This window comes from Exserohilum turcica (genome assembly GCF_000359705.1).
Source record: "Exserohilum turcica Et28A unplaced genomic scaffold SETTUscaffold_1, whole genome shotgun sequence".
In the NCBI taxonomy this organism is placed as follows: Eukaryota; Fungi; Ascomycota; class Dothideomycetes; order Pleosporales; family Pleosporaceae; genus Exserohilum; species Exserohilum turcicum.
The window spans coordinates 2210802-2238684 of NW_007359914.1; the positions used below are offsets into that span (position 1 = coordinate 2210802).

General features: G+C 52.2%; 11 protein-coding genes across 11 annotated transcripts; 6 read left to right on the plus strand and 5 right to left on the minus strand.

Moving 5' to 3' along the window:
• Positions 1–1514: 1514 nt before the first annotated feature.
• On the minus strand, positions 1515–4884 carry SETTUDRAFT_133680 (uncharacterized protein; the record flags this gene model as incomplete). The annotated part of the gene is made up of 2 exons (XM_008022682.1): positions 1515–2355; positions 2408–4884. The coding sequence occupies 2 exons, from the start codon at positions 4882–4884 to the stop codon at positions 1578–1580; spliced, it is 3255 nt and encodes a 1084-aa protein (XP_008020873.1). The 3' UTR covers positions 1515–1577.
• Positions 4885–5394: 510 nt separating this feature from the next.
• Positions 5395–8810, plus strand: SETTUDRAFT_133683 (uncharacterized protein). Its single transcript, XM_008022683.1, has 3 exons — positions 5395–5820; positions 5868–8540; positions 8597–8810. Exons 1-3 carry the CDS (start codon positions 5494–5496, stop codon positions 8720–8722), a joined length of 3126 nt encoding a protein of 1041 aa, XP_008020874.1. The 5' UTR covers positions 5395–5493; the 3' UTR covers positions 8723–8810.
• A 190-nt stretch (positions 8811–9000) lies between these two features.
• SETTUDRAFT_18486 (uncharacterized protein) lies at positions 9001–9296 on the minus strand (the record flags this gene model as incomplete). Its single annotated transcript, XM_008021898.1, has 2 exons — positions 9001–9141; positions 9207–9296. The coding sequence occupies 2 exons, from the start codon at positions 9294–9296 to the stop codon at positions 9001–9003; spliced, it is 231 nt and encodes a 76-aa protein (XP_008020089.1).
• Positions 9297–10019: 723 nt separating this feature from the next.
• On the minus strand, positions 10020–10706 carry SETTUDRAFT_30332 (uncharacterized protein; the record flags this gene model as incomplete). The annotated part of the gene is made up of 1 exon (XM_008022027.1): positions 10020–10706. The coding sequence occupies one exon, from the start codon at positions 10704–10706 to the stop codon at positions 10020–10022; it is 687 nt and encodes a 228-aa protein (XP_008020218.1).
• Positions 10707–12120: 1414 nt separating this feature from the next.
• SETTUDRAFT_178225 (uncharacterized protein) lies at positions 12121–13199 on the plus strand (the record flags this gene model as incomplete). Its single annotated transcript, XM_008022684.1, has 1 exon — positions 12121–13199. One exon carries the CDS (start codon positions 12121–12123, stop codon positions 13126–13128), a length of 1008 nt encoding a protein of 335 aa, XP_008020875.1. The 3' UTR covers positions 13129–13199.
• A 594-nt stretch (positions 13200–13793) lies between these two features.
• Positions 13794–14417, plus strand: SETTUDRAFT_30334 (uncharacterized protein; the record flags this gene model as incomplete). Its single annotated transcript, XM_008022028.1, has 3 exons — positions 13794–14031; positions 14112–14260; positions 14328–14417. The coding sequence occupies 3 exons, from the start codon at positions 13794–13796 to the stop codon at positions 14415–14417; spliced, it is 477 nt and encodes a 158-aa protein (XP_008020219.1).
• A 641-nt stretch (positions 14418–15058) lies between these two features.
• SETTUDRAFT_85561 (uncharacterized protein) lies at positions 15059–16216 on the minus strand (the record flags this gene model as incomplete). The annotated part of the gene is made up of 3 exons (XM_008022221.1): positions 15059–15539; positions 15592–15726; positions 15777–16216. The coding sequence occupies 3 exons, from the start codon at positions 16214–16216 to the stop codon at positions 15059–15061; spliced, it is 1056 nt and encodes a 351-aa protein (XP_008020412.1).
• A 2247-nt stretch (positions 16217–18463) lies between these two features.
• On the minus strand, positions 18464–19416 carry SETTUDRAFT_18490 (uncharacterized protein; the record flags this gene model as incomplete). The annotated part of the gene is made up of 2 exons (XM_008021899.1): positions 18464–19200; positions 19251–19416. The coding sequence occupies 2 exons, from the start codon at positions 19414–19416 to the stop codon at positions 18464–18466; spliced, it is 903 nt and encodes a 300-aa protein (XP_008020090.1).
• A 1289-nt stretch (positions 19417–20705) lies between these two features.
• SETTUDRAFT_162401 (uncharacterized protein) lies at positions 20706–22445 on the plus strand. Its single transcript, XM_008022685.1, has one exon. The coding sequence runs from the start codon at positions 20914–20916 to the stop codon at positions 22309–22311; it is 1398 nt and encodes a 465-aa protein (XP_008020876.1). The 5' UTR covers positions 20706–20913; the 3' UTR covers positions 22312–22445.
• A 409-nt stretch (positions 22446–22854) lies between these two features.
• SETTUDRAFT_178227 (uncharacterized protein) lies at positions 22855–24922 on the plus strand (the record flags this gene model as incomplete). Its single annotated transcript, XM_008022686.1, has 1 exon — positions 22855–24922. One exon carries the CDS (start codon positions 22855–22857, stop codon positions 24814–24816), a length of 1962 nt encoding a protein of 653 aa, XP_008020877.1. The 3' UTR covers positions 24817–24922.
• An 837-nt stretch (positions 24923–25759) lies between these two features.
• SETTUDRAFT_133691 (uncharacterized protein) lies at positions 25760–27785 on the plus strand (the record flags this gene model as incomplete). Its single annotated transcript, XM_008022687.1, has 2 exons — positions 25760–26193; positions 26248–27785. 2 exons carry the CDS (start codon positions 25760–25762, stop codon positions 27656–27658), a joined length of 1845 nt encoding a protein of 614 aa, XP_008020878.1. The 3' UTR covers positions 27659–27785.
• Positions 27786–27883: the final 98 nt, after the last annotated feature.

Consider the following 27883-nt stretch of genomic DNA (forward strand, 5'->3'; position numbering starts at 1 on the left):
TACTAGTAGATAACTATCCTATCTACGTACCTACCTACCTCGATTCGGCTATCCGGTCAGCGCAATTGACCGGCCGTGCAACAAGTAAATATCCTCGTCGTTGTCCATCTCCACTTCCCCCCATCCCCCATCACCGCCCCCTGTTCCTCCGCGGGTAATTCTGACGGACTGCTACATGAATCCACAACACTTGTTGTGTCTTATTTTTTCTTCTTCTTCTCTATTTTTTGTCTTCCTTGTTTCTCTTGTTGTTGTTGTTGTTGTTGTTGTTTTTTAGGCTTGACTTAGCTACTTATCGACCCAACACACTGGGCGCGGGAAAAAAAAACCTGTTTTCGTCGATCTAGACCGTTTAGAACGGCCTTTGCTATGTCTGTGTGGGTGTCGTGGATCATTTTGCTGAATAACTTTCTTGTACGTGAAACGTGATTCGGCTGCTTTTCGAGTCATGGGCGTATAAGCTTGCAACCCACGTCTCCACCCCCCCCCCCCTTGCCTTTGTGCCACGCACACGCGTGTGTAGATCTCGACAAAGGCTAAATCCCTTTTTGTTCGCTCATTTTTGCCCTTTTTTCTCTTTTCTTTTTTTTCTCTTGTCACACACACTTTGTGTCTCTCTCGCTGTCGAGTCAGCCACGAACTATAAAGAAAGGGTCGTGATATTATTCTTAGTCTTTGTTTGTTTTTATTTCGAGGGACAAGGAAATGATCGAGATCGAGATTGCAGAGGTAAAGAGGAATTATGCATAGTACCACACGACGTGATTGTTTGTCAGAGGGAAAGAATTGACGACGTTGCATCTTGTCCTCTACCTCCCCTGCATGCAGCTAGTTGTAACAGCTGAAGTCGGCTTGTTTTTGTTTTAATTTAGTACACATTATCGTACGATATTGCTGCAATTAGAGTTGTACCTTGAGGTGCTAGTGCGGAGCTTTTTGCTCCGGCTTACTGGCTTTCATAAGATGCCTATACTATGCAATAGTGATGTGCACATGAGTCTCAAGGGCTGATTCATGTACATAATTTATCCGAGGGTCGTGAGTTTGATCCGAGGCAACAGAATACACATCGCAGTAAGGTGTAGTATAGAGGCAGACAGCCAAGTACTATACCAGCAGCTCATACATGATAATCGAACATGTTTTGCATGATGGTATATGAATTATGCTGTTTCCCTACCCAAGTTGTACACAATACTTGTCCTCTTTGATCCGCTCAAGAGTCGCTAACAATCATGAATACACTAATGAATCCGGCTTCACATGCATACAATTCCAAACATCGTATACACGAAAATCTATTACCTGCTGTCTATACACAAACAAAAATAGAATAGCACACTCCTCCCCATGATATCGGTTTACACCCTCCTTCAGCATCTGTTTCTGTTCACACTGTCCAAACATTTGAAAATACAATCACAACACAATCTAAGCACAAAACACCACACCTCAAAGAATGCAAACCATGATGAGCGAGAAGAGAAAATTCCATATTTTCAATGTGTGATAAACATCAATCCCATGTCTAATCGTACATGTAGCGCACTTGATACCTCATATCAAACTAATATACTTCAACGGTAGTCATTCGAGTTGTACGAAGGCCTGTTGCCCTGATGTCCACCACCACCACTGCGGTGTCCACCTCGGCCATTTCTTCCTCCACGGTTTCCTCTATCATCCCTAGGTGGACGATCACTATACGGGTTACTGCCCTGATATCCTCCGCTTCCGCCTCCGCTTCGTCCGAGGAGTTCATCAGCGGGCCGATAGAATCTCTCGTCTCGTAGTGAGCTGTTGTTTGGTGCCTGGCGTGGCGGCGGTGCACCATGTTGCTGGTTTGAGTTGCCCATCCATGCGGGCCGTTGACCGACTGGTGGGATAGGCGGAGCTCCGTAGGGAGGAGCACCGCCTTGCCAACCACCTACACCAGGCGGAGGCACCCATCCTGGAGGTGGGGGAGGGAAAAAATTGGCACCTCCTGGCGGCGGAGGAAAGTTGCCACCGGGAAATGGGGGTGCAAAGTTGGGCGGCGGCGGTGGGTAGCCACCTTGACCACCGTATCCACCTCTGCTATTGTCCCAACTGCCACCTCCACGCCCATTTTGGTGGCCTCCTCGCCCACCGCCGTTCTGGTAGTCGTTACGCATGTTGTCATTGTTGCGGCGATCGTTGTAGCCTCCTCGACCCCCGCCTCCACGGCCGCGGCCACGGAAGCCACCACGCTCGTTAGAGCGTCGTACTGACTCGGCCTCACCAGGATTCAGGGCTGGTTTGGGGAGCTTGACGCCCTCGAGCAGAACAGACTTGTGTGCTCGGCTTGAGGTCACGGTTGGCATTTCATAGTATACCCTACGTGTTGTTAGTCACTAGTTTATCAAGATGAATATTCAATACAACATACCTCATGGAACGGTCCTGTGTAATTTCAAAATCCGTTACGCCATCGGCATCGAATGGTGGCACAAGCTGACTGTCCATGACAAACAGGTCATGCGGCTCGACGTCTCCGTGGAGCGCGCGACTCTTGGCGGGATCGATCCTGTGCTTCTGCTGTCCTTTGCGATACAACGCCTTCTCCACGTCATCGAAAAGGCTACACTCTTGGGAGAACATGAGCGTCTCCTTTCCAAATTCGTTTCGCTTCCTCTCATCGTCAGACAGCTCAGGGTACTTTGTTGCCATGGCGGCGAGCAGTCGGTTCTCGTCAATGAATGGTAAGATGGCGACACCCTGCCAAGCAAACTTTTTACCGTTGAGGTCAATCGGAAAGTCCTCAGGGTAGAAGTCAACGATTGAACTGTTCGGATCCTCCATGAGTATGCGGAACGGTTCGGGAATCGCGTGGTTTGATGCGGCAGGCAAGACGCCCATGAGTTGTTCGTAAGGATGGAAAGGCTTGCCCTTCTCAAATAGTTTGCGGGGATCCATGTCTTCGAGACCAACAAAGTCTGCAGCGAATGGAGCATAGTGGTGAGGGAAATACCAAGTCCATGAAGGACAGCCTTGCATATAGTAGGCCAGCACCCAACAGAGACCTTCAGCGTACTGACGTGCGACCTTGTTGCGAAAGGCTATGTCGTTGGGAGCAACACCAAACTTCTGCTCGTAGTAGCGTTCCTCGTAGCCATCCTCCCAAAGCCTGATGGTGTCTTCTGGGGTGCCATCTCCGTTTTTCTTTGGAGACCCAGGAACGATTGGCGTATTGCGCCCAGGCGTTCCGTTGTCGGCATCTTCTATGTCATCTGCTTTGCGCTTTCCAAGGTGAACTGGTGTGTCAGTACCAGAGGCAGATTCTGAAACAGGCTCAGAAGCCGGGGTCGGCTCAGGCTCGGGGACAGATGTGCCATCGGCCTTGGCCTTCATGAGCTCCTTGAGCTTGGCCGCAGCACTTTTGTTGGCTTGGGCGTCGCGTGTATGCATGATGTCTTTATGGACATCGCGTACCTCCTTCGACTGGGCCTGCTTGGGGTCAAAGAACACAATACCTGCGCTCGTGTAGGTGTCTGTAGTCTCCTTTGCACGCTTGAATCCTGGTGCTGAAAGGCCATTTTCATCGGTGCGTTGACGTTTGTTCTGGGCTTCGCGTCGAGCCCTGTTAGCGGCCTGACGGTCTTGAACTTCCTTGCGCTTCTTGAAAATACCAGCCTCTCGGATGGCAAGAGCAGAGAGAATCTGTTGCACGCGGCGCATGTCAGGAAATCCGTCCTTGGTCACATAGTCATCCATTTCAGCGGCGAGATCTCGCCAGATGCTAATGAGTAAGTCGATACCCTGGTCGCGAATTTCAAGACTAGGCAAGTGTGGCAAGAAATCGTTACCAACGAAGAAACACATGAAGACCCAATCATCCAGTGAGCGCTCAAGGTCATACTTGAAGGTGCGCTTGGGCGTGTCCATTTCGACAGCCAGATACTCTCGCAAGATGTTGGTGTGCAGCCAGATGAAAGGCTTGAGCTGGTGCTCTGACGTAGCCCATTCTTCCTCAGCCTCTTCTTCGGTGAGCTTCTTGCCATCATCAGGGAATTCACAATTGGTGCGGATATGGCCCTTGCGCCCACAGCGCGTGCAGACCTTGTCCTTACCCGAGTCGTAGAAGACGTCTTCTCTGAGAACACGGAAATAAGGCTCGTGAGTAGCAAGACTCAGCATAATCAAATCGGCGTCCAAGCCGTAGATGACGTGCGAGGTATTGGGGTCATGGGTAGGCATAGCGCGTTGCGAGCGAATGAAGTTCATGATTTTGTGTTCTCCTTCACCAGGCACAGATGCATCGGAAATGATGACTTTCATGTCCTTCCACGAGGGGTCGGTTGTGAACTTGTACGCACACCAGTATTGAAGACTCTCGGCTAGGAGATGCATGAAGGGTGTACCAGGCGTGATTGCATTCGAGTCCCATGTCTTCTCAACGACCTGTTCGAGACTAGTGATGTCCTCGCCGCGGCTGGCTTTCTGCGAGTTGAGGATTTTCTGAAACTCTGCACGCTCCTCGTCCTTTTCCTTTGCCTCTTTGGCTGAGCGGAAGCGACGCGACCGCTGCTGGTTCATCTTGGCACGGGGCGCAACACCGTCGACTGCCATGTAGAGCAGCTTGCGGGGGCGCACCATGCCGAGTACGCGATCAGTGTATTCGAAGATGGCAAGCATCATGTCAGCCTCGGTCTTGGGCGCTGGTTTGTCTTCGGGGTGCGAGCACGGATGCACAATGCCGTTCATGTCGAGATACAGATTGTCGAACTCTTCACCGTTGGGGTTGGGCCCGGTGCGGTCTACGGGTATGACGGCGTCGCCGACCTTTTTGGGCAATTCTTCTTGGACAGTGGACACAATCTTGGGGTATTTCTGGCTGAGCCAGCGAAACATGGCGGGAACACCCATGGCGGCGGTAGGCGCTCAGCGGCGCGCGGTGTACGGGGGGTATGTGAGCGTTGCAGGTAGATGGGTAGGGCGGCGCGGCGACGGCGAAGGCGCGTGTGTATTAGTGCTCTGGAAATGCGGGTAGTAGTGCAGAGGTAGTATGAAGGGTGGAAAGAAAACGCCCGCCGGCGAACAAACGGCCTCTCGTCGTGGTCAAGGGGCGCTGGAAGCGGTATCCAACAGCAGCAGGGCGCCTCGCAATGTCGCAGACTTGTTGGGCGCGCGGTGGCCGGGCTGCGCACGCGAGGGGGAGAGAGACAGGGGGCGAGGGGGAGAGAGACAGGGGGCGAGGGGGAGAGTGATGGTGAAGTGTTGAACAGCGCGCGACGGTCCAAGATTCGCGGCCAAGAGCCGGAGCCGGGGTTTAGCCGACCCTGCGAGCCGGGGCGTGTCTCTGGACGAGCCGCAGCCCGTGCGCCAAATTATACGTGGAGCTCTGATGGTCACTGCAACCAACGGCACCAGCTGGGTGTGGGCTGCATGAGGATGGTTGCCCGTACGCACGTCGACACAAACACTGGCTCCCGCGCAGCTTCGGCCATGAGGTCATAGCCCGTCCAATCCTCCAAGATGATGCGAGTTCTCGAGGCCAACGCGCCTCCCAAGCAGACGGCCACGGATACCATCAGCACCCTGAGCGGGCGGCTGACAAGCGCAACCCTCGTCGAAGACCGGCGCGCTGCCATTCTTGGCCTTCGTAGCTTTGCAAAAGAATACCCCGCCTCGGTCGCATCAGGCGCCCTCAAGGGGCTCATCACGTCGCTGACCAAAGACGGCGATGATGTCGACACGCTCAAGGTGGTGCTGGAGACGCTGCTCATGCTCTTCCACCCAGACGAGAGCAGCCCAGAGGCGTCCGAGGAAATCGCGCTGTGGCTGGCCGACCAATTCTCACAAGTATGTGCTTCCCTTGTGCGTTTTTTCTCGTGCTGAGCTTATAATAGCGACAAGACAACATCACTCTGCTCGTTGACCTTCTTGAGAAACCCGACTTCTACTCCCGTCTGTACTCGCTGCAACTCATTCGCGCCATCTCCCTAGCACGGCCCCAGCGAACACAAGAATGCATCCTCACAGCACCAGGCGGCATTGAGCGCCTGGTCGCCACCCTCGACGACCCACGAGATGCCGTCCGCAACGAAAGCCTGGTCGTGCTCACTGAACTAGCACGCTCATCGTCTGAACTGCAAAAGCTGTTTGTCTTCGAGGATGCCTTTACCAAAATCTTCAACATGATCCATGCCGACGGCGGGCTCACCCAAGGCGGTGTTGTGGTCCAGGACTGCCTGAGTCTACTAGCCACCCTTATCCGCTTCAACGTATCGAATCAGACCAACATCCGCGAAATGGGCCATGTCGCACGATTCGCTGCGTTGCTGCCTGGTGGGAAGAAGCCAAGGAAGGCGCGCACCAGTATGGAAGAGGAAGATGACTGGGTTAGTCCGCAAAGCGACAAGAATATCTGGGGTTTATTGGCCATCATGCGCATGTTTCTTGTCAAAGGAAGCCCAGGCACACTTCAAAACCAGAATGTTTTCCAGCAGCATGGCCTCGTCCGCCAACTTTTAAACATTACTTTCGATCCTGCAACTGCCATGCCCATCAAAATCGAGGCTCTCAACACTTGCGCTGATCTCATCAGGGGTAATGCTCGACTGCAGGAAGGCTTTGCCCAGGAGCAAGTTCGGCCCATTGTCGAGCCCACTGCAAACGGCATGGCCTCTCCCAACAGTATTCCTTCAGTATATGTTATCGAAGCGCTTCTCAACCTGGTGCTCTCCCCCGCACCCAACGATATGTTTGACTTGCGCAATGCCGGCTGCGAGTGCATCAAAGCCTATTTTTACAACCACGTGCAGATTCAAGAACATTTCCTCAACCGAGCCATTGGTGGCCATGAAGGAGGGGATGAGACAGCAAATGCTTTGACTATCTTAATGGCAGGACCCCAGGTTCCTCCCACCGGCGACCCCTACCGGATCTGGTTTGCCGCGACTCTCATATACCATCTCATCTTCGACGATTATCGAGCAAAGAACACCTTGATGGACGTCAGAGAGGGCGATGCAGAAAGCGGCGAGGAGGTTGTGACATGCATTCAGACTTTGACTGCGAATCTCATCGCAAGCCTGCAGCTTGGTGAAGATGAACGCATCTCAGTCGCTTATCTGATGCTTTTGCTCGGCTGGCTCTTCGAGGACGCAGCAGCAGTGGATGACTTTTTAGCAGAAGCCAGTAGCCTACAAAGCCTGGTCCAAGCCGTGCTGACTCCTGGAGATGATCGAGTGTTGATCAGAGGTCTCTGTGCAGCACTGTTGGGCGTCGTGTATGAGTTCTCAACACGTGACTCACCAGTGCCACGGCGAGAACTTCAGCCCGTACTCACTTCAAAGCTTGGTCGCGATAAATATCTTGACGCCATTACGGGACTGCGGCACCATCCTCTTGTTCGTGATTTTGAGGTCCTACCTCGCAACGGCGGTGGTGGCGGCAGTTTGCCTGACGTGTTCTTCGACGAGGCCTTTATAGATTTCCTGAAAGACAACTTCAGTCGGTTATCTCGAGCAATCGATCGAAACCCAAACATCGAGCAGCACCAGTCGCACGATGGTGTGGATCGAGATGTGGTCGACGCATTACGTGGCGAAAGAGATGAGAAAGAGCAGACTATACAAGAACTTCGAGCACAACTCATGACTCTCGAGCAGAAGATAGACCACGAACAGGCTGAGCATCGCAAGACGCAGCAATCGGCCGAGGAGCAACGAATAACACTGAAGCGCATCAACGACAAGCTACACGAGGATCTCGATAAGGAAATTGCGAATAAAGATCGTGAGCACCGACAAGCAATAATGGAGACGGAAAACAAGTACAGTATCCAGATCACTGCACTCAATAACAAGCTACAACAAACGACCAAAGACGCAAACCTCGCCGTTGCAAAGGTCAGACAAGAGTACGACCAAAGGCTACAAGATGCAGGTAGAATACAAGCTGAGCTAGAGAGCCGGCTGGGAGCCTCTGACAAAGCTCGGCAAGAAGCTCTGGAAACAATTCGTAGCCTTGAAGAGACGCTCAAGCAGACACGCAGCGAAGTAGCCACCATTACAGAAACATTGCGCAATGTGCAATTGCATGTACAGAAGAGCGAGGGCCAGCTCAAGCAGCTCCAGGAAGAAAAGGATGCACAAGTGAAGAAACTTGAGGGAGAGCAGGAGGCGCAGGTCAAGCGGTTCACGGAAGAAAAAGAGACACAGCTCAAGCAACTCAAGGAGGAAAAAGAGGCACAGCTCAAACAACTCAAGGAAGAAAAAGAGGTACAGCTCAAACAACTGAAATCGGAGAAGGAAGCCTTGCAGTCAAGCGTAGACAATCTCAAGAAAGAGAATCAGGACCTGAAGACCAAGACACAAGACCAGACATGGAAGGTCAAAGACGCAGAAGAGAAGCTCCGCAAGGCCGAATCAGGTGCAAAGGCCACCAAAGAGAAGGAAATCAAGGATCTACAAGACAAGCTACGCAAAGCCCAAGAGAGCGAGAAGGAGAAGACCACGGAGTTGGAAGATTTGATCATAGTACTCAGTGATCTTGAAGAGAAGAGAAGTAAGGACAAGGTATGTTGCTCCTGGAATATGCGGAATTTCACGGAGAACAATGCTAACAAGTGTAGGAACGTCTCAAAGCTCTTGGGCAAGAAGTGTCGGACGACGAAGAAGATGACGACGATGATGGCGATGAAGACGAAGACGAAGATGAGGATAGTGATGGTGAAGAAGAAGAGGAGAAGAAAAAGTAAGATATCTTTGTTTGCATGGACCTGTAGCTCTGTCACTGTTGGTAGCCTTGGTCGTAGCAAAGTATCTCCAGACGCAACACCAACCAGCACTCTGCAATCCAAATGTGAACATTCAAAGCTGCCAGAATACATGTACTAAGCTCGATTCTAAGACACCGTAAAGTATCTGCACAAAATATGTCTACTAACATGAAGTCACTGACACGTGAAGAATTTCCAAAAGTAATGTTATTTGATAAATATGTATACGTTTTCCTAGCCCCTAGACACACATTCACCTAGCAAGGGCCGCCTCCAGCTTCTGGCGGACAGGTGCAGTATCCAGTCTCTATAATGCAGTTTCCACAGCGGAAGCCATAGCAATCTGTGTCTTGGATGCAGATCATATCGGTGCAGGAAGCTTGTCGTTCGAAGAATTTCTGTATTGTGTAGGACGTCAGGTTAATATATAAGCTGTAAGCATCTCTTCCATGGCAGGACTCACTGCGGCATTGGCGTTGTTGGATGTAGTTGGTAGGGCAACGGCAAGAGGGAGGAGGATAGTGAGTGTTGCAATGACACTGAAGGTCTTCATGATGGTTGATGTACAGGGAATATGTATTCTGTAAATAGAGCAGTAGACTTTATAGTTGAATTGTTGCTCGATGCTTTCCTCCTTGTGTACATGGGCATGCGCTTTTATGTACCTCTTTTGCAGATGCTTTGGTCGTTCACAATCGCAGTCTGACGTTTCGCTGATGAGCCAATGTCTACGAGGTCAGGCTATCGATTGGCCAATGGCGTTTGATCGTCGTTTGGAAGGACACGCGCGAAGGACATGTGTGATGGACACGTGTAAAAGGACATGTCTGGATGGCCCGTATGAGTGTGAGATTGCGCAAGAAAGGACAGTGAAGGACAGGGTAAGCACGGGTGTAGATGGAATTGGCGAATCGGAGGGTGGAAGTAAAGTCATCAGACGGTATAGACATTTGATCGGGTAGAGAAAGCTTTTGAAAGCCGTGGATGCATGATAGTGTTGTACTACATGGCATTTTATGACTGCTCAACGTATGAAATTGGAACTGCAGAGTAATCGGAGGTTGATATAGTACCGAATGCAATATAAATGCGCAGTTCTCATCTCTTGCATCGTGGTCACTTTTTTCACTCAAGACGGGTGTCATCTCAACGGCTTTGTTGGAGTCCAATTACATTGGTTGGTATATTCGATATATTCAAACTCTCGATTTTCTAATCATAACCCAGAAATGAAGTTTTACTGACGTCATATCCTCTCTTGACATACCAGTTATCATCAAAACTGTTCTACATGGACACCGTCGTAGAACCCCTCAGGCAAACCTTCATCGTTTGCCCATGTATTTCCGCGCCCGCAAGATAAACTATTCAAGGCTTTGCATCTTCCCTTGCGGATATGCGTGTCTTTGTTGCTTTTGCGCGTAAAGACCGCAGCGCAAAACGGGCATGATGTTTTATCCGACTGGCTGCGTTCTCGAATATGACGCCTGTAGTTCTCCGATGAAGAAAACCGTCGGCCCTCGCATCCGTGCCGGTAACATCGATAATCGCTGTTGGTGCTTCTGTCGGGCCTGTTGGCGGCAAGCGGTGACGGCTCGCTAGTATCTATGGATCCAATCCGAGGACGCTGGGGGGCATCCAGGCAACATTCCTTTTCGTCAAATCCATCATAACCAGAGATAAAGCTGTTTGTTGGGAATTGCGCAGACGTGAACCAAGCATCTGCTGGAGTGGGAAAGTTTGGCCACTCGCCGGTCGATTGGAACTCATCTATGTTTTGTGGGGTCCTCGTGGCTTGAGAAGCTGTGTATTCTGTTTCAAGATCCCGAAGAAACGACTGTAGCTCAAAGGCTTCGAGTGAGGCTGGGGAATTCCTTGTGGCATAATGGCTCGCTGTTGCGTGGGGTAATACGTTTGATAGCGGTCCTAGTTTTTGAGAACAAGATGTACATAGCTGGTCCATTTTGTTATCGTTACAGCCCAATTGAAGTTCTTGAGAGTCTCTCATATGGTGGGTCAAAGAAGAAATCCAGTTTCCATGTTTTGTACGAGTATTGGTCTATAATTTACTGGATCCTAGAGCTGTTCCGCGGATAGACCCAGGACCGGTTTTGTGTTAAATCCGTAGAATGTAACGTGATCTTGATCGGAGAGCGACATTGCAGTCAACACGGAAGCTGAATGGTGACTTCAAAGCGAAAACATCAATAACAAGTAATCTTTAGGACATGGTGCGAGACCTACCAACTGCAAACGTCTGCTCTGGCCCCAAGGAATGTCAGCCCGTATACGGGTGGGACCGCAAGCATCCAATAGCGCAGAATATTCTCTATTCAGTACTGCTGACAAAATCGCAGATGGACTAACCGGGGGTCGCCTTATTACCGTATGTGGTGGATATGGCGGCAGATGCCGTTCGCTTGCCGTTTTGGAGTGTGCAACTGATCGCCATTGCTCTGGTGGTAGGCCTAAAAGTGGGCTTACTACAAGAGTAATAACGTTGTGTCGAGACTATATGGGTTTCTCGATGTGCCGAAAACAATAGGATGATACTGCAAAACGTGAGATATTTCTTAGCTGGCAAAATAATTGCTCACTGGCCCAATATGCTGCGTAATAGCGCCTAGCGACCATAACTCCACCAAGCGTCCATCTTCGAAGCTTTCGCTATTGAACCCGATTGGATTACAGTGATAACAAGAGTATTTACTAAGACGTATTACTGCGTACTGGGTCCATGGGCCTGTCATTAGCGCTACACTCTGATCCGCAACGCCTCATGATCCACGGGTGTTTCAAGGATGTCCGGCTGTCGGCACGGGAGAAGCTTGCCCCTGATTTCTGACGAGCGATCATGATGTATGCAAGGCTTCCAATGTGTTGTGGACGCCTTAAGATGGATGGTTGTACAACAACGTCATTGTTACATCAGGGAGAGCCACTGTCAGCATGAGCAGTAACTGTGATAGCTACGCGGGTGAGGCTGTCGCTTGGTTGTGAGACAAAACATTTCTTGCGTGCAATTAATTTGTTCCCCATCAGACAGACGCATCAATTGTGGACTCTCTTCGCAGCTGCGAGTAGTCTGTAATAACGTCATAATGATCTACCATGTCCTGCAACTGTCCTTCACCATCCTCCCCTGCCCTTCAAGTTGTAGGCTACAACGTGTCGCCGAGCTTACCACTTGGCAGCCAAAAAGCCTGTCTTGAATTACGAGTACCCCCGCATATGAGACAGGTGACGTCGTTGCCTACGGTATTACTTGGTGATCCTTTAGGGTCGCTAGAATCTGTTGGGCATTTGCGAGCGAAGTAACTTCTCCGACCTTACCAACCTTACACTTGCAGTACACTGGAAAGATTTTTACTACAACAATGACCGAAACTTGGAAGAAGAATATACTGCAGCAGCTTGCAATCGCATATGAAATACGTCAACGGCAGGCGGACCCCTCCCTAGAGCTCGAAGAGTTTCCAAAGCCTGCACCCCCTCAAGTCGACTTGTTACAGATCTACACAGACGTACTAGACGAAAAAGATAGTCCAGGAGCAGCAGCAAAGCGGATCAATGACTGGGTACTTTCAGTGCCAGAAAGTGATACCTACTACGACATATCCGTCGCCTATTACGAAGTTCTCCGCGTTCTGTTCGATGGCGCAAGAGGGCTTTCGTCCAGAAAATACCTTGGTATCCTCGCATATCTTGCAGTCGAACTCGCAAACCTACCCGACGTCTACAACAACAGAGATGAACCAATCGTTATTGAAGGAGGAGTCGTTATTCAACCCGGGCAAAAGATTCAGCTGCCTTGCGAGACAGGAGGGGTACTATGGTCTACACTACCGAATTTTGCTTTGTATATCAGAGACGATCTCCAGGGCGGGCCCCTCAGATTGCGCAAAGCCACTGCAATTGGCCACGGTAACCAGCAACTAGCTTCCGAGCCCGAAGACCGATATACCAACGTCAACACATTTGCTGCTATGATAGCACAGCAAAACCCTCCTCAGGGGTCTCCACTGTGCAGTTGTGTCGACTTTGCTTTTGCAACGTTGGCTTTCTTGGAACACGGCTCTGATACGAATTACGGGCGAGAAGCACACCTTGCAGTTAGAGCAGCGGCTTCTTGGCTGACCATTGCTGGCGCACAAGTAGTGGCTGCAGGCTCGCCTTCAACCAAATATGACTATACTTCTGGAAGTTTGTGGAAGGCCGAGGGCGGTACAAATACAGTGGATGTCAAGAGACTGCAATTCTGGAAGGACAGGTTTCAACAGGTGCGAGATTCTGGCAGACTGGCGAGCCGAGAAGCCGTAGATGCCGTAGAAGAAGCTACGGGAGCCCTGGATAAGTTGATTGCGACTCAAGGTGGAAATAGCTAAGCGAATGAAACATTGAGAAATGACTGGAACTGCTGCTATGGACTACTACATAGCATATGTCGCTTGTAGATATTACACATAGCCACATATTTTCTATAGAAATCAGGAGGTTCAATTTCCACAGTCCGTCTTTCTCACTCACCAGACACATAAGATGCGTGAGCCACAGTGGCACATGAGGTAAACCAGCCCCCAGGTACCTAAAACAGTCCCGATCATACTGGAGAGACATGAGCCTGTCATGCAGTGCGGAGATGGACGACCTGAGAGTCACACGCACAGCCAGACTAAACATCTACACCAACATCCCGCTCACCCGCTCAATACTGCTGTTTTCGTGACAACAAACATAAAGCGCCAATCACTTGCCTCATACAGTGAGTGAGGCTCCCAGCTCAGGATCGGCCGATTGGAACCCGCCAAGCAAAGCTGGGTAATACAAGCCGAAGGACATTGTCGGCCTGAGAGCCGATACGGGGGCCAACTCGAAGGACATGCTTGACGCGAGAACCAGTTTGACACCGCACCGAAGGACAGTGGATACAGACAGGAACGCGGCATGACGATCTTCAAGCATGCAGAAGTCGACGGCTATTAAAACGCTGTGCTCCTCTCCCTTTTCTGCTATACACACACCCAGCACATCAATACCGCTCACTCCAACCATGAAGTTGATTGCCGCTCTCTCCACTTCACTCGCTGCCCTCGCCGCCGCCAATCCGCTGCCCGTTGACTCGGAAGCCAAAAAAGCGCTTTCGACACGCGCAACCATCGTGGCAGTAACGTGTCCTGCAGTGAGCAATGCCGGCGAAGTAAACTACTCGGTGCGAAACATCGAAGAGGCCTTTAACATTGGATCGGGACTCTTGGTGCCCCCTCCAGAATGGGTTACAGGTGCAAATGGTATGATTCTAAAAAAAAAACCCTGAATATTTACTTGGGGCTACTTAGGATAGCCAGCTTACGTAACTTTTGTTCCACAGGCGTCGACTACCCACATTACTTTGGCAACTACGACAATCTGCCCCTGCCGAGCGACTGCACGGCTCCCGATGTGATTGATCAGCAAGAATATCCCATTCTGCGCACCAAAGTCGCTTTTGGCGATCAGTCGCAGCCAGGGCCGGACCGGGTAAGTAGTTCCTCCCCATTGTCTGCTTTACTTAGTTGTTTGTTGTGCTTACGTTCTATATTTGCAGGTCATTTTTGCGCGACAGACGGGCGGTGGCTTTGTGTATTGCATCACGGTGTATCACAAGGACGGTGGAGGATTTGGTCAGTGCACGTGATTTAGGTGTTAGGTATTTGTATTTGCAATCTAACTTTTGCATATCCGGATTTATCCATATATATGTGCTTTCTTTATATTTGAACCGGTAGAAAATCTATCTGAGTGGACTTATGGGGAGTTGATTTGGTGATTTCGACGCTAAGCAGTGGGTTACAATCAATTGGATGCATGATGGAGATTTATTCCTCTTTGCAAGACATTCGTTTCCATTCTTGTGCCTTGTTTCCACATAAGAAAGAAGCGTGCCAAGCTTATCTGTCGCCCAGCCATTGTTCAGACTAGCAGTCTTGTCTAGTGGAGGCTGTGGTACTAGCGGCTTAGGCGGATCTTGGTAGGCCAACCACATGCGTTAATACACAAGATGACTATTGCCCGATGGCAATTATCTAACTGCATAATCACTTTCGCACCAAGTCTGCTAGAAACTGAAGAAAAAAAAAAGAAATCTATTGCTATGCAATATTCAATCAAGAGCACAAACGGCTCAGATTGAATGGCTTGATTGTTGAAAAGTCTATCTATATACAAAATCTGTCGTATCGAGTACCGTAAATATACACATTGAATTTCAAGTTCACATCTACAACATGTCCCGTTCATTCACAGCGAACATGATTAATTGCTATCGCAATCACACGCTTACAAGTTGTCGATGAGGGGGCCGAGGCCCTGGGGGGTGCCGATCCTGTCCTCGTAGAAGAACCTGCGCCTCTCGACGTTGGAACGGTCGGCCATGAACTTGGCAAAGCCAGGCGCGTAGGTCATGGGCTCTTCGAGAATCTTCTTGTGACCTTGGGGCGCAGGCAGGTCCTGACGGACACTCCACCGGCCCTTCTGGTACTCGTCGCTGAGCATGAAGCTGTGCAGCAGCTTTGCGCCTTCGGGGTGGGGTGCCTTCTTCAGGATGGCGCCGGTCTGGGGCCAAGAGACGAACTTGGCGTCGGTGGGCAGCGCAAACGAGACAGACCCGCGGCTTGCGAAGGAGTAGCTGCTGCTAAAGGATGCAACGCTGCTAGTGCTGTTGGATCCGACAATCGTTCCTGGGGTTTGCGTGCCGCGTACCCAGCGGGGGTTGTTGGCCAGCAGGGCATTGAACCAATCCATGCCGAGTTCCTCTAGGCTACAAATGCTGTTAGTTGGTACACATGGAGAGCAGGGTCATGTGAACGTACATGATTTCGAACTGGTACAAGACGGCATCATCGTCGTTGGGGTAGGTCAGAACAAGCTTGTCCTTGAACTCGGGCTTGATGAAATCTTTGTATGAAGTAGGCACTGCGGTCGTCTTGTTGAGGTTGGCAGAGAGACTGTCATTGGTTAGCAGTGATAGTGGCATGTAGTTCATGGGACATCATACCCCCAGGTGATGATGAAGAGTCCAGTGTAGGCGGCATCTGCATCCTTGAACTCGGGGTAGACATTGTCAAAGTTGAGTGGCGCATAGTTGAGCAAAGCGCCCTCCTTCTTCCAGCGCGGGTAGTCGTGCAGCGTCTGGAGGATGACGCTGTCGACGTAGACGTTGTCGTTTGCGAGTTGCAGATCGATGTTGGTGTCGTGGTACTTGGAAAGGTCGACGGTGAGGTTGAGCGTCATTTTGGGGAAGCGCGTCTGGAAGGCCGTCTTGAGGGCGTTTTGCTGCGTCTTTTCATCGCCGCCATGCCAAAGCGTCACAACGCCACCCTCGGCGACAGCTGCTGCGTAGATTTCGTCGAGGCTGCGCGTTTCCTTGATGGCTGCCGAAGGGGCTGCCAGAGAGGCACAGGCAAAGAGAGCGAGGCTGGAAAGTGTGGCGCGCATGATGGTCGATGCCGGTTCAAGTTGCTGAGGTGGAAACAAAGCTGCCTGATGACGACTCTGGGCCTCGCAGCTCTTATACTAGCACAACTCCAACACTGTGTGGATCTGCTATCCGATCCGATATGACGAAACACTCCACGGGCCATTTCTGGGAATAGCAATAGCGTATGGATAGCCTGCCAAGGTTATATCCGCACGGAGTGTTTGCCATGCCCGCCCCGAAGCTAGAGAGCGGATGGTGTTCTCAATGGGGGGGTGAGGCTTAGCCTATCCCCACTAGTGAAATGGGCCTCAATACCGACTCGGCCCTTTGTGACGATGCATTTTTACGGGCAGAAACATAGCCGAGTTGGCTTTTCACATAGCAGGCAGGTGGTAGGACAGTGTTGAAGGATCTGTATCCAAAGTCAAGCTGGGTGTCGGGCCGATGTCAGTTTTCACACATTCCCACCCAAGGCCGGCTTATTCTTACTTACCACGCGCTGATTACTGCCTCGTACTACCAGTATAGAACAGCCCTACATGCGTTATGATATCCTAGGTCAGCAGACCCTGCCAATTCTACTGTGGATGTAGTGTTGCCAGCCTACCCTTGAGAGGCCCTTGAGGGAGGCCAAGGCTCCTGACAGCGACCCACTTTGGAGAGTTGTGGTTGAAGATGGTACTTTGTGGGAGCAAGCAGCCGGCGTGGCAAGGGGAAGTGCGGGCGCGCTACCAGCAAATTGGACTAAGTAGCCTGAGGGCATATCCGACGAACAAAGGCCATAATGCTCATGCACTAAGAGCCAATTAGATTAGAGCTTATTTCAGCAAATGACCTTTAGCGCCCGCTTTTCCCTTTGAGTGATATCCACTACTCTATTCCACTCAACCGTCATCTGTCGCTAGAGTGGCAAAGGAAGGTCCGGGGTCCGTGACACAATGCGACCTGGTACGTGGGAATCTATGTATGTATGGCTTTTGGATGCTGATAGATGCGCCAGCTTACGTCTAGGAATGATTGTACCTGTAGTCGCGTAACGATACGGTGATAGCGACGGTTTACAGTACAAGTAATTGCAACCCCTTGGAAACGTGGGTACTAGAACTAGGCACCCGACGGCCCGCACAGGCTCGTCTGCTAGTGTTCTCAGTGGGTTCAAGTTGTCGGTGTATTAGCCAGAACACTCCCCTCTTTAGTAACGGTGTATCCACGTATAGAGCTCTAGATCTCGTGTTTACAACAGCTCAATAACCGCAAGATGCGTTAGTAAGTGCTATAACAATACACCCTATTCAGGCAGGTGTCAGTCGGTCTAGAAGTCTAGTGCGTTCTAATTGCGTCATACGGTTTACAGTACCGTGATTACTACTCGCCAAGCCTCTGCAGTAAGTAGGCTATCAGAGTTGCAGCTCTTGCTGCGGCAATTACTGTACTATTCTCGCACGTCATCTCCTACACAAGTTACTGATGCGCCGGCATCATCCGACGGCATCTCCCACACCTTGCATATGGCGCTAAGTATATCTAAAACTCCGGCTTCTAGATTGTTTCCCCCTGGCTAAAAAACGAAACAAACCGTTCGTGTTTCATCCCACCAAACTCCGGTGCGCAATCTCTGTCGCTTCGCAAACAGATGATGCACGCAACAACAAAAAAAAATCAAAAAACATACAACAGCTGGGATTCGCCAGTGGTCACCCACCTGACTACTAATCAGCCGGTAAATTTCAGTTTCCTATGGTCGTATGTGCTAGAACAGTGCGTTCCATACTATATAACGTTATTGATGCTAGGGATATCAAGATGACGGGTTCTGAGATGGCTGGCGGGCTGTATCAACCAAGCTAGGGGGTCGATCGATCCAAGTCCCACACGACTGCCTGTTCACCACCACCCCGGTTGTTTACACCCAAGTAGTCGTCGCACTTCCCGCCGTCTCAAGCACCAATGCAATCTCGTCACTTTTCTTTTTTCAACGTGCATAACAACAGAGGAGGTGCCTGGCTAGGCGAGGTGAGTAGGCAGTAAGTAGCAGGTGCTGCGAAGTTGCCAAGCAAAACTAGACACGACAGAACACGTGAAGAGCATTCAGAGCAGCGCTATGGATTAGCAGCCATTTTTGTAAAAGGATCGATACTAGATACGTACCCTATCACAAATAGATGCTACGATGCAGCGAAACCTAGCGTCAATCCATGAGTGCAATGCGTCTATCTCTACAGCTGATCATCGCGGGTATGTGGTAACAGGCAAATGGCCGCTTCTCAAAACACCATGGCACCACCATCGACAATGATATCCGTTCCGTTTATATACCGGCCAGCATTACTACACAGCAGCACCAGCGGCCCTGTAATCTCCCAGGGATGGCCCATCCTGCCCATGGGGTTTCTGTCGTTCCAGCTCTTGCGCGCTCTAATGAGACCATCGCCCTCGTTCAGAATCGTGTCCATGTACCCTGGACTCAAGCAGTTGACTCTGATACCATAACTACTCCACTCAGCCGCCAAGCTCTTTGCGAGTGAAAGCAGCGCCGTCTTTGAAGAGTTGTATGCGCACTGCGGCTGCGGGTAGTTTGTGTGGTGGGCCGAGATGCTGGCCGTGAATGTGATACTGCCGCCAGTGCCTTGAGCCCGCAGTTGCTTTGCGACAGCCTGGGCGCAGAGAAAAGAGCCAGTGAGATTGACATCGTGGGTCCGGCGCCACTCGTCAGCGGCCATTTCAATGGCGTGGGTGCAGCCTACGACGCCGGCGAAGCAGCAGAGCATGTCGATGGAGCCGAGGACCTTGACGCTGCTTTCCAGAGCAGAGGCAATGGCGGATTCGTCGCGCACATCGACGGCCTCGGTCATGATGCGGGCCGTGGGGAATTTGGCATGTAGTTTCTTCACGCTCTCAAATGCTTGGTCCGGGTTCATATCCCAGAGTGCGAGGCCCGTCGCGCCGTGTTCGAGCAGGGCCTGGGCAGCTTCTAGGGCGAGGGTGCCAGCTCCGCCAGTTACTGGGAAGTGTTAGAAGGATAAATACACAAGCATGCTAGGAGTGTGTTACTAATCGCATTGCCCTTGACTTGGAACCTGTAGTGCGCTCTTTGGGCGGGAGCCAAGTCTTCTGGCGGCGGGCGGGGCGCAGTCAGTGGATTGTCGGCTGTTGAAAGGGTCATTTCGGGCAACTGCCTGTTGACGAGGGCGGCACGGTCGTCTCCTTTTTCTGGCATTGTGTCTGAGTATACCAATTGAAAACATGTAATTGAAATGACTTTTGATGTTTCCGGGGTAATATATAGTTGATGGTTGTATGTGTTGCATCGGACGACAGAGGTCCGCGGTGGTGGTGGTGGTATGGTGGAGCTTCCCGAGCTCGAATATGACGTTGGCGACGCTTGCCCCGCCCCCACGAGGTGTACTTTCACCCCTCTGAGCATGGTGCGGGAAGGATTGCCGAGCATATGTGATTTTACCAGTGCGCGGGTACAATCTATTGTCTTTGATCATGATGATGGGTTTGAATGCACTGGGACTTGAAATGGTCTTGTCAATTTGCAGCACGGCTACAATATCGAGGTGACTACCACCAGAGAGGCACTGGACCATATTTCAACATGGAGGGCATCATACTTATGTAGTTCAAATATAAGACTATACAAAACACCTTTTTTAGAGGGCATTCGCCAAAGTGAAGAGCCACAACTTGCAAGAGCCAGATGTGCCTCGAATCTTCACAGGTCGGAATCTTCATGGGTCGGACGGACACAGCATCACGTGCCAATCCACGATACCACCCACACCCTTACAGCAGATTACCATGGCAAGGCACTCGCTCGGTAATGCCCAAGCCATGGTGGGAAACCCAACCACGACGAGCCATGGTATGCATGGGCGGGCTTAGCCTCGACACCAAGCAACGATACAGAGGCGGCGGTGCAAGCCCGTGTGCCTCGATGCGGCAAGTTTCCAACAGGCATTGATTGCGGGTGCCCTTTGGTGCCCCTCGCCCCCTGCAACCGGGCACCCAAACATGTGCGTGGGCGCCTCGCCGCTTGGGATGCATACAGTAGTGGTAGCAATACTGCATTCCAGAGAACAAACGGCCGCTACGTCTACAGCACCGTCGAGCCTCGCAGGCGAATAAGCATGCCCTACCGCCGCTCTATCGACCGCTACCCGCCAACCACGTGGTGCATGTGCAACCCCTTGTGTGCTGCATCCCGAATCAGAGCAAGAGTACCAGACAAATACACATGCAAATACTTGTACTTATAACTACCATGCCCTGCCCCGCTGCCCTCGCTCTCGGCCAAGCTGCACACCACCACCACCACCCCATCTTCATCGCAGCCACATGCACGCCCCGTGATTGGTCTTGTTTTCTTTTTGCAGCAAAAGCAGCAACGAGCAAGCTGCGACACTTTGCGTGCACGAGGCCCGTGACGTCGACTGGTGCCCGCGTGCATTGCTTATCGAGCCATTTACGAGTCATCCCTCGGGTCCCGCTGCCGTGTCCAACTACTCTTCTTCTTCTTCTTCCTCGTCTCGTCTCGTCTTGTTCCATCCATCCATCCCGACTTCACCTGTCGCCCGTTTTTGTTATCATGGTATTCTAGCACCCTTTCCTTTTTCCTCTTCCCCCGTCACCAGTTTCGACTGCATCTGCATCTGTCTGCATTTTCCCCGGCGGCGTCTTTTGCTTTGCTTTGCTTTGCTTGCGACGCATCATGTCTTATCTGCAAAACTCGCTGCGACGCTTCCGCCGCACCCAGCTGCACAATGTCGAGACCTTCAAGGGACAGCCGCTCGATGAGCTGTCGGGCTCGCTGGGAGACCTGGGAACTTTGCTACCGCTCATGACGGCCCTCGTCATTACAAACTCGATATCACTACCCTCCACCCTGCTCGTCACCGGAGCTGCAAACATCCTCACCGGCATGGCCTTTGGCCTGCCGCTGCCGGTCCAGCCCATGAAAGCCATTGCCGCAGTGGCCATTGCACGCAAATTTTCCCAAAACGAGACGGCTGCTGCTGGCCTGGTGGTAGCGGGCTTCGTCGGCGTGCTGAGCATCACCGGTCTGCTCAACTGGGCGAACCGCGTCACGCCTGTTCCCGTCGTCAAGGGCATCCAAGTCGGAGCCGGACTCTCACTGTGCGTGAGCGCGGGATCAAACATGCTGCTGCCGCTGACCTGGACGGGCCCGTGGTGGGGGGACAATCTGCTCTTGGCCCTTGCGGCCGTCGTCTTGCTCGTGTGCACCTTCGCCTACCCACGCCTGCCCTACGCCATCATCATCTTCGCCGCCGGCATCCTCCTGTCGCTTGCCTCGCCCGGAAACGAGAATGCTCATGCGCCCGACGCGGCCGTATCGCTTCTCCGCCCGTCAGGACACGACTTTTGGAAAGCTACGACGACGGCGTCGCTGGGCCAGCTGCCCCTGACGCTGCTCAACTCTGTCATCGCCGCGTCTGCGCTAGCAGCTGATCTGCTTCCCTCACCGCCATACCCTGCCGCCCCCACCGTCACCGAATTGGGCGTCTCCGTTGCGGCAATCAACCTCGTCGGCTGCTGGTTTGGCGCTATGCCTGCATGCCACGGGTCCGGCGGGCTCGCAGGCCAATACCGCTTTGGTGCTCGTAGCGGCGCCAGCATCATCGTCCTGGGCATCGTCAAGTTCACACTGGGCCTGGTGGCCTTTTGGAAATCCCCCGGTATTATCGCTGTGCTGGATAACATTCCGAAATCGCTGCTGGGCGTGCTAGTACTTGCTGCGGGCATAGAGTTGGCAAAGGTGGGTGAGAGTGTCAATACGAATGCCCGCGATCTGCGCGTACTCGACAGAGACCACGCGTGGGACGGAAAGCGGGTCAAGGATCTGGATGAGCGCGAGAGAAAGGAGAGGTGGATGGTTATGCTGGTTACGGTTGCCGCCCTGCTTACCTTCAAGAATGACGCCGTGGGCTTTATTGCGGGACTGGCGTGGCACTGGGGCTTTGAAATTGCAACGAGGATCGAGGGTTGGCGACATGGCGAGGTGGATGGCCCGGTCTGGAGAACCGTGGGACATGGTCGTGACGAGAGAACTTCGCTCCTGGCTCACACCGAGTCTGATACTGTTGCGTAAATGGAGAGTACTGCGTCATACAAGGCCAGGATGCCGTTGGGCGCTCTACCTACTTCAGAGACAACGCGGTTTCTGATTCGACATATTGCATAATTTATCTCTAGATACTCACGAAGAATGACAGATACAACTGGGCCTGTTGGAAAAGGACTGGCATAAAATACCAGATCCAAAAACCCGATGCACCTGTGAGTCGGAATGTAATCCATGCTAACAACTATACAATGAATGCATGGAAAAGATACAAGTTTTGTTAATGCACAAGGGATGTGCACCAAGCAGTAAATACGTGCTCGTGCACGCTGTCCCGTTTGAAGAAATACATATCTACGCTTACTCGCTAGTGCACGTTGCGCCAAGCGAGAACTTTTGTCGTCATCGTTGCCTGCGACACGTCGTTTTTCACCCACCAACAATCATGCTGCCTGTCTCCCACGTCAACTGACCATGACGAGACGCGAACCACTCGCTACTACCATCGCAGAACCCATATTCTTCACGAGCATCCGTCGTTTCGCAAACAGCGGCGACTGAACCAGCATCATGGTAGCCCTCCATACCCTGCCAAACGAGATCCTCTCGCTCATCACGAGCCATCTTGATCGACCCCGGGATGTACTCAGCCTTTCCCTTAGCAGTCGCCGCCTCGCCGAGTTTGCGCAACTCGACGGATGGAAAGCGCTACTCAAAGGACGATTCAGCCTTGGCGGACTCGACTCTGACGCCCGTGACGCGGTTCACGGGCTGACCACGCTGTATCGCAACTGGGCCCGCAAAGGCTTCATCGCAAAATATCTGGAGCCCACTGACAAGGTAACGAGCTTCAACACCTGGCGGCCTGAGAAATGGAGAGGCCCCCAAGGTCAAACCATGGGCTACCAGCCGAGCATCGACGCCTATGAAGAGACATACAATGGGTGGGGAGAGCGACGAGAAGTACTGGCCTGGTCTGCCGGTATTCAAATCGTTTTGAGAACAAGAGAAACGGGCGCAAACATAGAAAAGATTAGACAACGGGAGCAAGACATGGCGGAGCAACGTGACCAGACGTGGACCTATGACACCTTCAAGCACCTAAACACGTGGTTTACATACAAGATCCCGGAAAGCTTCGAGGGTCGCGATGACATTACACAGCTCAAACTGCTTCGGCCGTATCAGCGGCATCTGGCTTACGAAGACGTTGTTTTTGGGACTGCATCGGGTAACCTGTCGTTGTTAAGTGTTAACCCCGATTTGGGTCAAACATTGCTACAGCAATATGAAACTGGCCAGAGAGGCGTGAATGATCTTTCAGTGTCTTCATCGAGCGCGCCAATGGTGGCTGCCGCACTTGCAGACTCTTCGCTGGCGCTGTACTCGCTGGATCGCGACTACACGTCGGACACAAAGATCAAACACTCGTCAGAAGTCAAGACGTCGTTGGCCGGTGCGCCGCTTGGTCGGCTGTGGTCTTGCGAGTTCCTGTCCAACGACAAGGTTGCCGTTGGCTGGGGACCCAACACCGAACCAATCGAGGTATACCATATTGGCGCCGACGGCTTTGCGCCTATGCCCCTTCGCAGCTTCAACTCCATCACTGGCAATCCGGCAACCTCTCGGCCCACCTCGGTCTATCCAATCTTGCCCATACCGAGCACCGCATACGGCGGCTCTGAGCAAGGCAACACGTTTCTTTCGGGCGGCTACGATGGCCTCATCCGACTGCACGACATGCGCTCTCCACGCGGCTTCGAGCAGACCTTCTGGGATCCAACCAACGACTCTCCCATATACTCACTCGCTGCCCAGGGTGTGCAACGCATAGTAGCAGGCGTGGCCTTGCACAGCATGATCAAAGTATTTGACTTGCGCCTGTCTGGATCTCGCCCATACCATAGTGTCGCGCTGCCGTCCTCTAGCTCTAGGAGACGCACTAACACACTCATTGATAATTCCAAAAGACATCCATCGACTATAAGCGGAGGTTGGAATCTCTATCTCAATCCACGCATCCCGCCACCACGCCATGCCTACCGCCACGACTACTCGCGCGTACGCGAAGACTCGCCTGTCTACAGCCTCTGCATTCCATCGCCCACGTCGCAAAACCTGTATGCAGGTCTTGAGGGCGCAGTGCAAAGCCTCACTTTCCACGGCATCGCAGACCCCCACCCCGACCCTATGCTTTCCTACTCGGTGACGCGCTTCGATGATGGCGATACCATGGACCCCCAGAGTTCGTTTAATCCCAAAGGCGACGCGCTGGCGCTCGGAATGTACGAGCAGGGTACGGAAGAGGGACTTGGCATGCAGCTGCTGGTGCAGGATGGTGTGACAGCCAAGGCGGCCAGGCGAGAGCGAAGAGAAGCAGCGCGAGAAAAAGGGCTAGACGAGCGGTGGATAGATCTTCGTGAAGAGGGAGATCGGTGGGCTAGAGGCGAGGTCCCGCGAGGTGGACAATCGCGAGGCCAGAGACAGGGTCGTGGACGGGGAAGAGGGCGAGGCAGGACACGAGGTGGCTAGAAGGTGCCGTGTTCACTTGTGCATGTTTGTTCGCAGTATTGTCGAGTCATTGCTCTCGCCTTGGGCGAGTAGTGTAGAGATAGAGATAGAAATCCATAGAAAGAGCCCCTTGGAAGATTGAAATGCCTGGGCGTCGACTCTGACCGCTGCAAGTGACGTGGCGTGACATGTTGACGTATGCAGGATGACTTTTTATGAGAGTATGTCCAACTCTTTGAACTCTTGGATGGAGAACGAGCGACGACGAGGCGGGAAGTCTATTAGAGACTGGATTCTGTCCAAGGCTGTGTCTATGTCTAGTAGAGTAAACATGTTTCCACCACCTGTTTTGCGAGCATGTAACGACTACGTGTGTCATCGTCACAAGGTATTCAATCAGCGCTTATGTTTAATGCAGGTAGAAACTAGTAGTATACATAAGCCCTAGCCCAATGACGAAGCCCTATCTATATGAGCAAAAGCAGCACTATCCAGTTATCCATAGAACTGGGCAGGCCTAGCGAGGGCAGAGTCAGCGACAGCGAGGGTTTGACGGCCAAGTTGCTTTGGCTGGCTCCAAGTGCGAGGCGAGGCGAGGAGTGTCGTGCCTTGTACTGCAAACATGCATCCAATTCATCAGGCAACTGGGTGATAGAGTCCATCCAGACCGGTGTTGGTTTGGTCGAGGCAGAAGAACAAGCAATGCTGGACAATGGTGGCAACTGAGACGGCGGAAGACCCCTGCATCCCCCTATCTCGCGCCCGGCACTAAGGCCGTCGAGACTCACGTGATGGCATGTGCTCGCCCGTCTTGCGTTACTTAAGCCCAGCGCCCTCCAGACGCCTTTTTGCCGGGCTGCGCGCATACTGTACGGCTCGTCGGTGGCGCCAGCCCTCTCCCACCATGCGCATTCTCTCCTACTCTCACCAGCCTGCCACGCGACGCAGCCAGACGCCGCCCGCCATGGCCGAGGACAAAAGGGCCTTTGCCCTGATTGGCGCCATTAGCGCCATCCGCGACGGCCTGCGACACGACATCGACGGCCTGCGACAGATGCACAACCGCTGGAAAGACAGCAGCCCATCGCCCATCAACCTGATTGCCCACCTGACCGCTTTGAAATCTACCTTTGGAAACATCCAGGACTGGCTGGAAGTGGCCAGCAATGACGTCCACCCACACCTGCTCACTGACCTCGACGTGCTCATCCACTCGTCCAATGAGCTTGCCCGCCACGTGAATGTTCTAATCACCAGCTTCAAGCACTCAGACCCCAGCGCTGCCGACTTCGCCGCAAAGCTCAAGTATGCCATCACCAGCAAGACCATGGAGCGGCTGCAGACGGTCGCCCAACGTGAAAATGACGCTGTTAATCTATTATTGGCAGCATGCCACTGGTACGTTGCTGACACGACCAGCTTCCGGCCTTCCGACTTCCTAACAAATAACAGCACGGCACAGGCCCAGCGCAAGATTCTGCTCCATAAGAGCCGTCAGATCAGGCAGGAGGACAATGTAAACCTCAAGCTGCTCGCACAGTCTGCAAAATGGAACGGCGGCTGCATCACCGGTCTGTCGCAGCTATCGTCTTTCATTCGATGGCTGAGGTTGATCTTCTGCGGGGCGCCTCCACTCGACAGGAACATTTCGCCTACGGATACAGAGTATGAGCACATTGAGGCCATACACCGGTCCGAAGCAATCGATCGTGCTCTGCAAAGGGAAGCCACTCATCTTTACCGCGAAACTAAGCTTGTTCTTGTAGGAAATAATAGCAGTGGCAAAGACCTCGTCATGCATCAATTAAAAGTGCTGCACGCAGAAGGCCATCACACGGCTGATCAGCGCACAGCGTACAGCTGCCAAATCTACCAAGTCATCTACTCTCTGATGCAATCCATGGCCAATCTACTCAAAGATACCGGCGTTTCCCTCCCCCCGGAGCTGAACCAGGATTTTGCCATCTTGCTGAACGAGCTGGATGCTGGCAAGGAAGACATCTCTCCGGATGCTGTCAACGCCATCAGCAGCATCTGGTCGAGCCCGCAGTTTTCCAAGCTCTACGACCACAACTTTGAGATTGAATTTCCACAATACGCACCCTACTTTGCGCAGGAAGTCGCTCGCATTGCCCGCCAAGACTACGTTCCTAGCGAGGCAGACATCATACGCCTGAACCAATCCATGCGCGGCATCAAGGAGCTGCGCTTCAACTGGGACGAATTAGACATACACCTTTTCAATATCAAGGGGTACATCCCCGATACCTTCCGCGACCGCTGGTTCCATCAGCTCGAGGGAGCGTCTGCGATCATCTATATCATCAATGTGTCGCTGTACGACCAACCGAATCCCGCTCGACCCGACGAGTCGCTTTTGGCCAACGAATTCAAAACGTTTGAAAGCTGGATCAGCCAGCCAGGATTCTCTACCTCTTCAGTCATTCTCATACTCAACAACTACACTCGCTTTGTCACAAAACTGGCGCACTCACCCTTGGAGAAGTTCTTTCCCGACTATTCACCCAATGAAGAGGATCCTGAGATGTCGGCAAGACAGTATATCGTCCGACATCTTAAGAGTGTCAACCATCGAGGCCTCTACTTCTACTCATTTTGGGTCGACCTCGACTCAAGTGACAACAGACAGTTGTACTCGGCACTCAGGACTACCCTATCGCAGATAGAGGGCCGTAGAGCGCACGAAGAAGCTCAGGCTGCAGAAAATCCACCCACAGTCTCGGATCCCCCGACCGAAAATTGTATATCCAACGTGCTCAACGTCAGCCTGTCCCGCAGCCAGAAGAAGAAGAAACATGAAATCGAGCAAATGAAAACCATGGGATTCCTCAAAGGCGACTGAGGTGTCTTGCGCGAGGGGCAATATATGGGTGTCGTCTTGTTTGTAATTTCAGTGCGACGGCGTTTTTGGGAACGAAGATACCATGGTATGGCGGGCCGGCGTTGGGATCGAGATGGAGTTGACATGCATGACACACGTTCCGAACGACGACCGAAAGGATTGTGGCGAGCGGTGTCTGTGCAGGGGGGGGGGGTATTCTACAGCCATTGCATATACACGCACTAC

Bases quoted from the DNA above. Each gene is read 5' to 3' on its own strand.
- SETTUDRAFT_162401 (XM_008022685.1), top strand. From the start codon at position 20,914: ATGTCTTATCTGCAAAACTCGCTGCGACGCTTCCGCCGCACCCAGCTG.
- SETTUDRAFT_133683 (XM_008022683.1), top strand. From the start codon at position 5,494: ATGATGCGAGTTCTCGAGGCCAACGCGCCTCCCAAGCAGACGGCCACG. The intron at 5,821-5,867 runs GTATGTGCTTCC...AGCTTATAATAG, and splicing joins TGGCCGACCAATTCTCACAA to CGACAAGACAACATCACTCT. The intron at 8,541-8,596 runs GTATGTTGCTCC...TAACAAGTGTAG, and splicing joins AGAAGAGAAGTAAGGACAAG to GAACGTCTCAAAGCTCTTGG.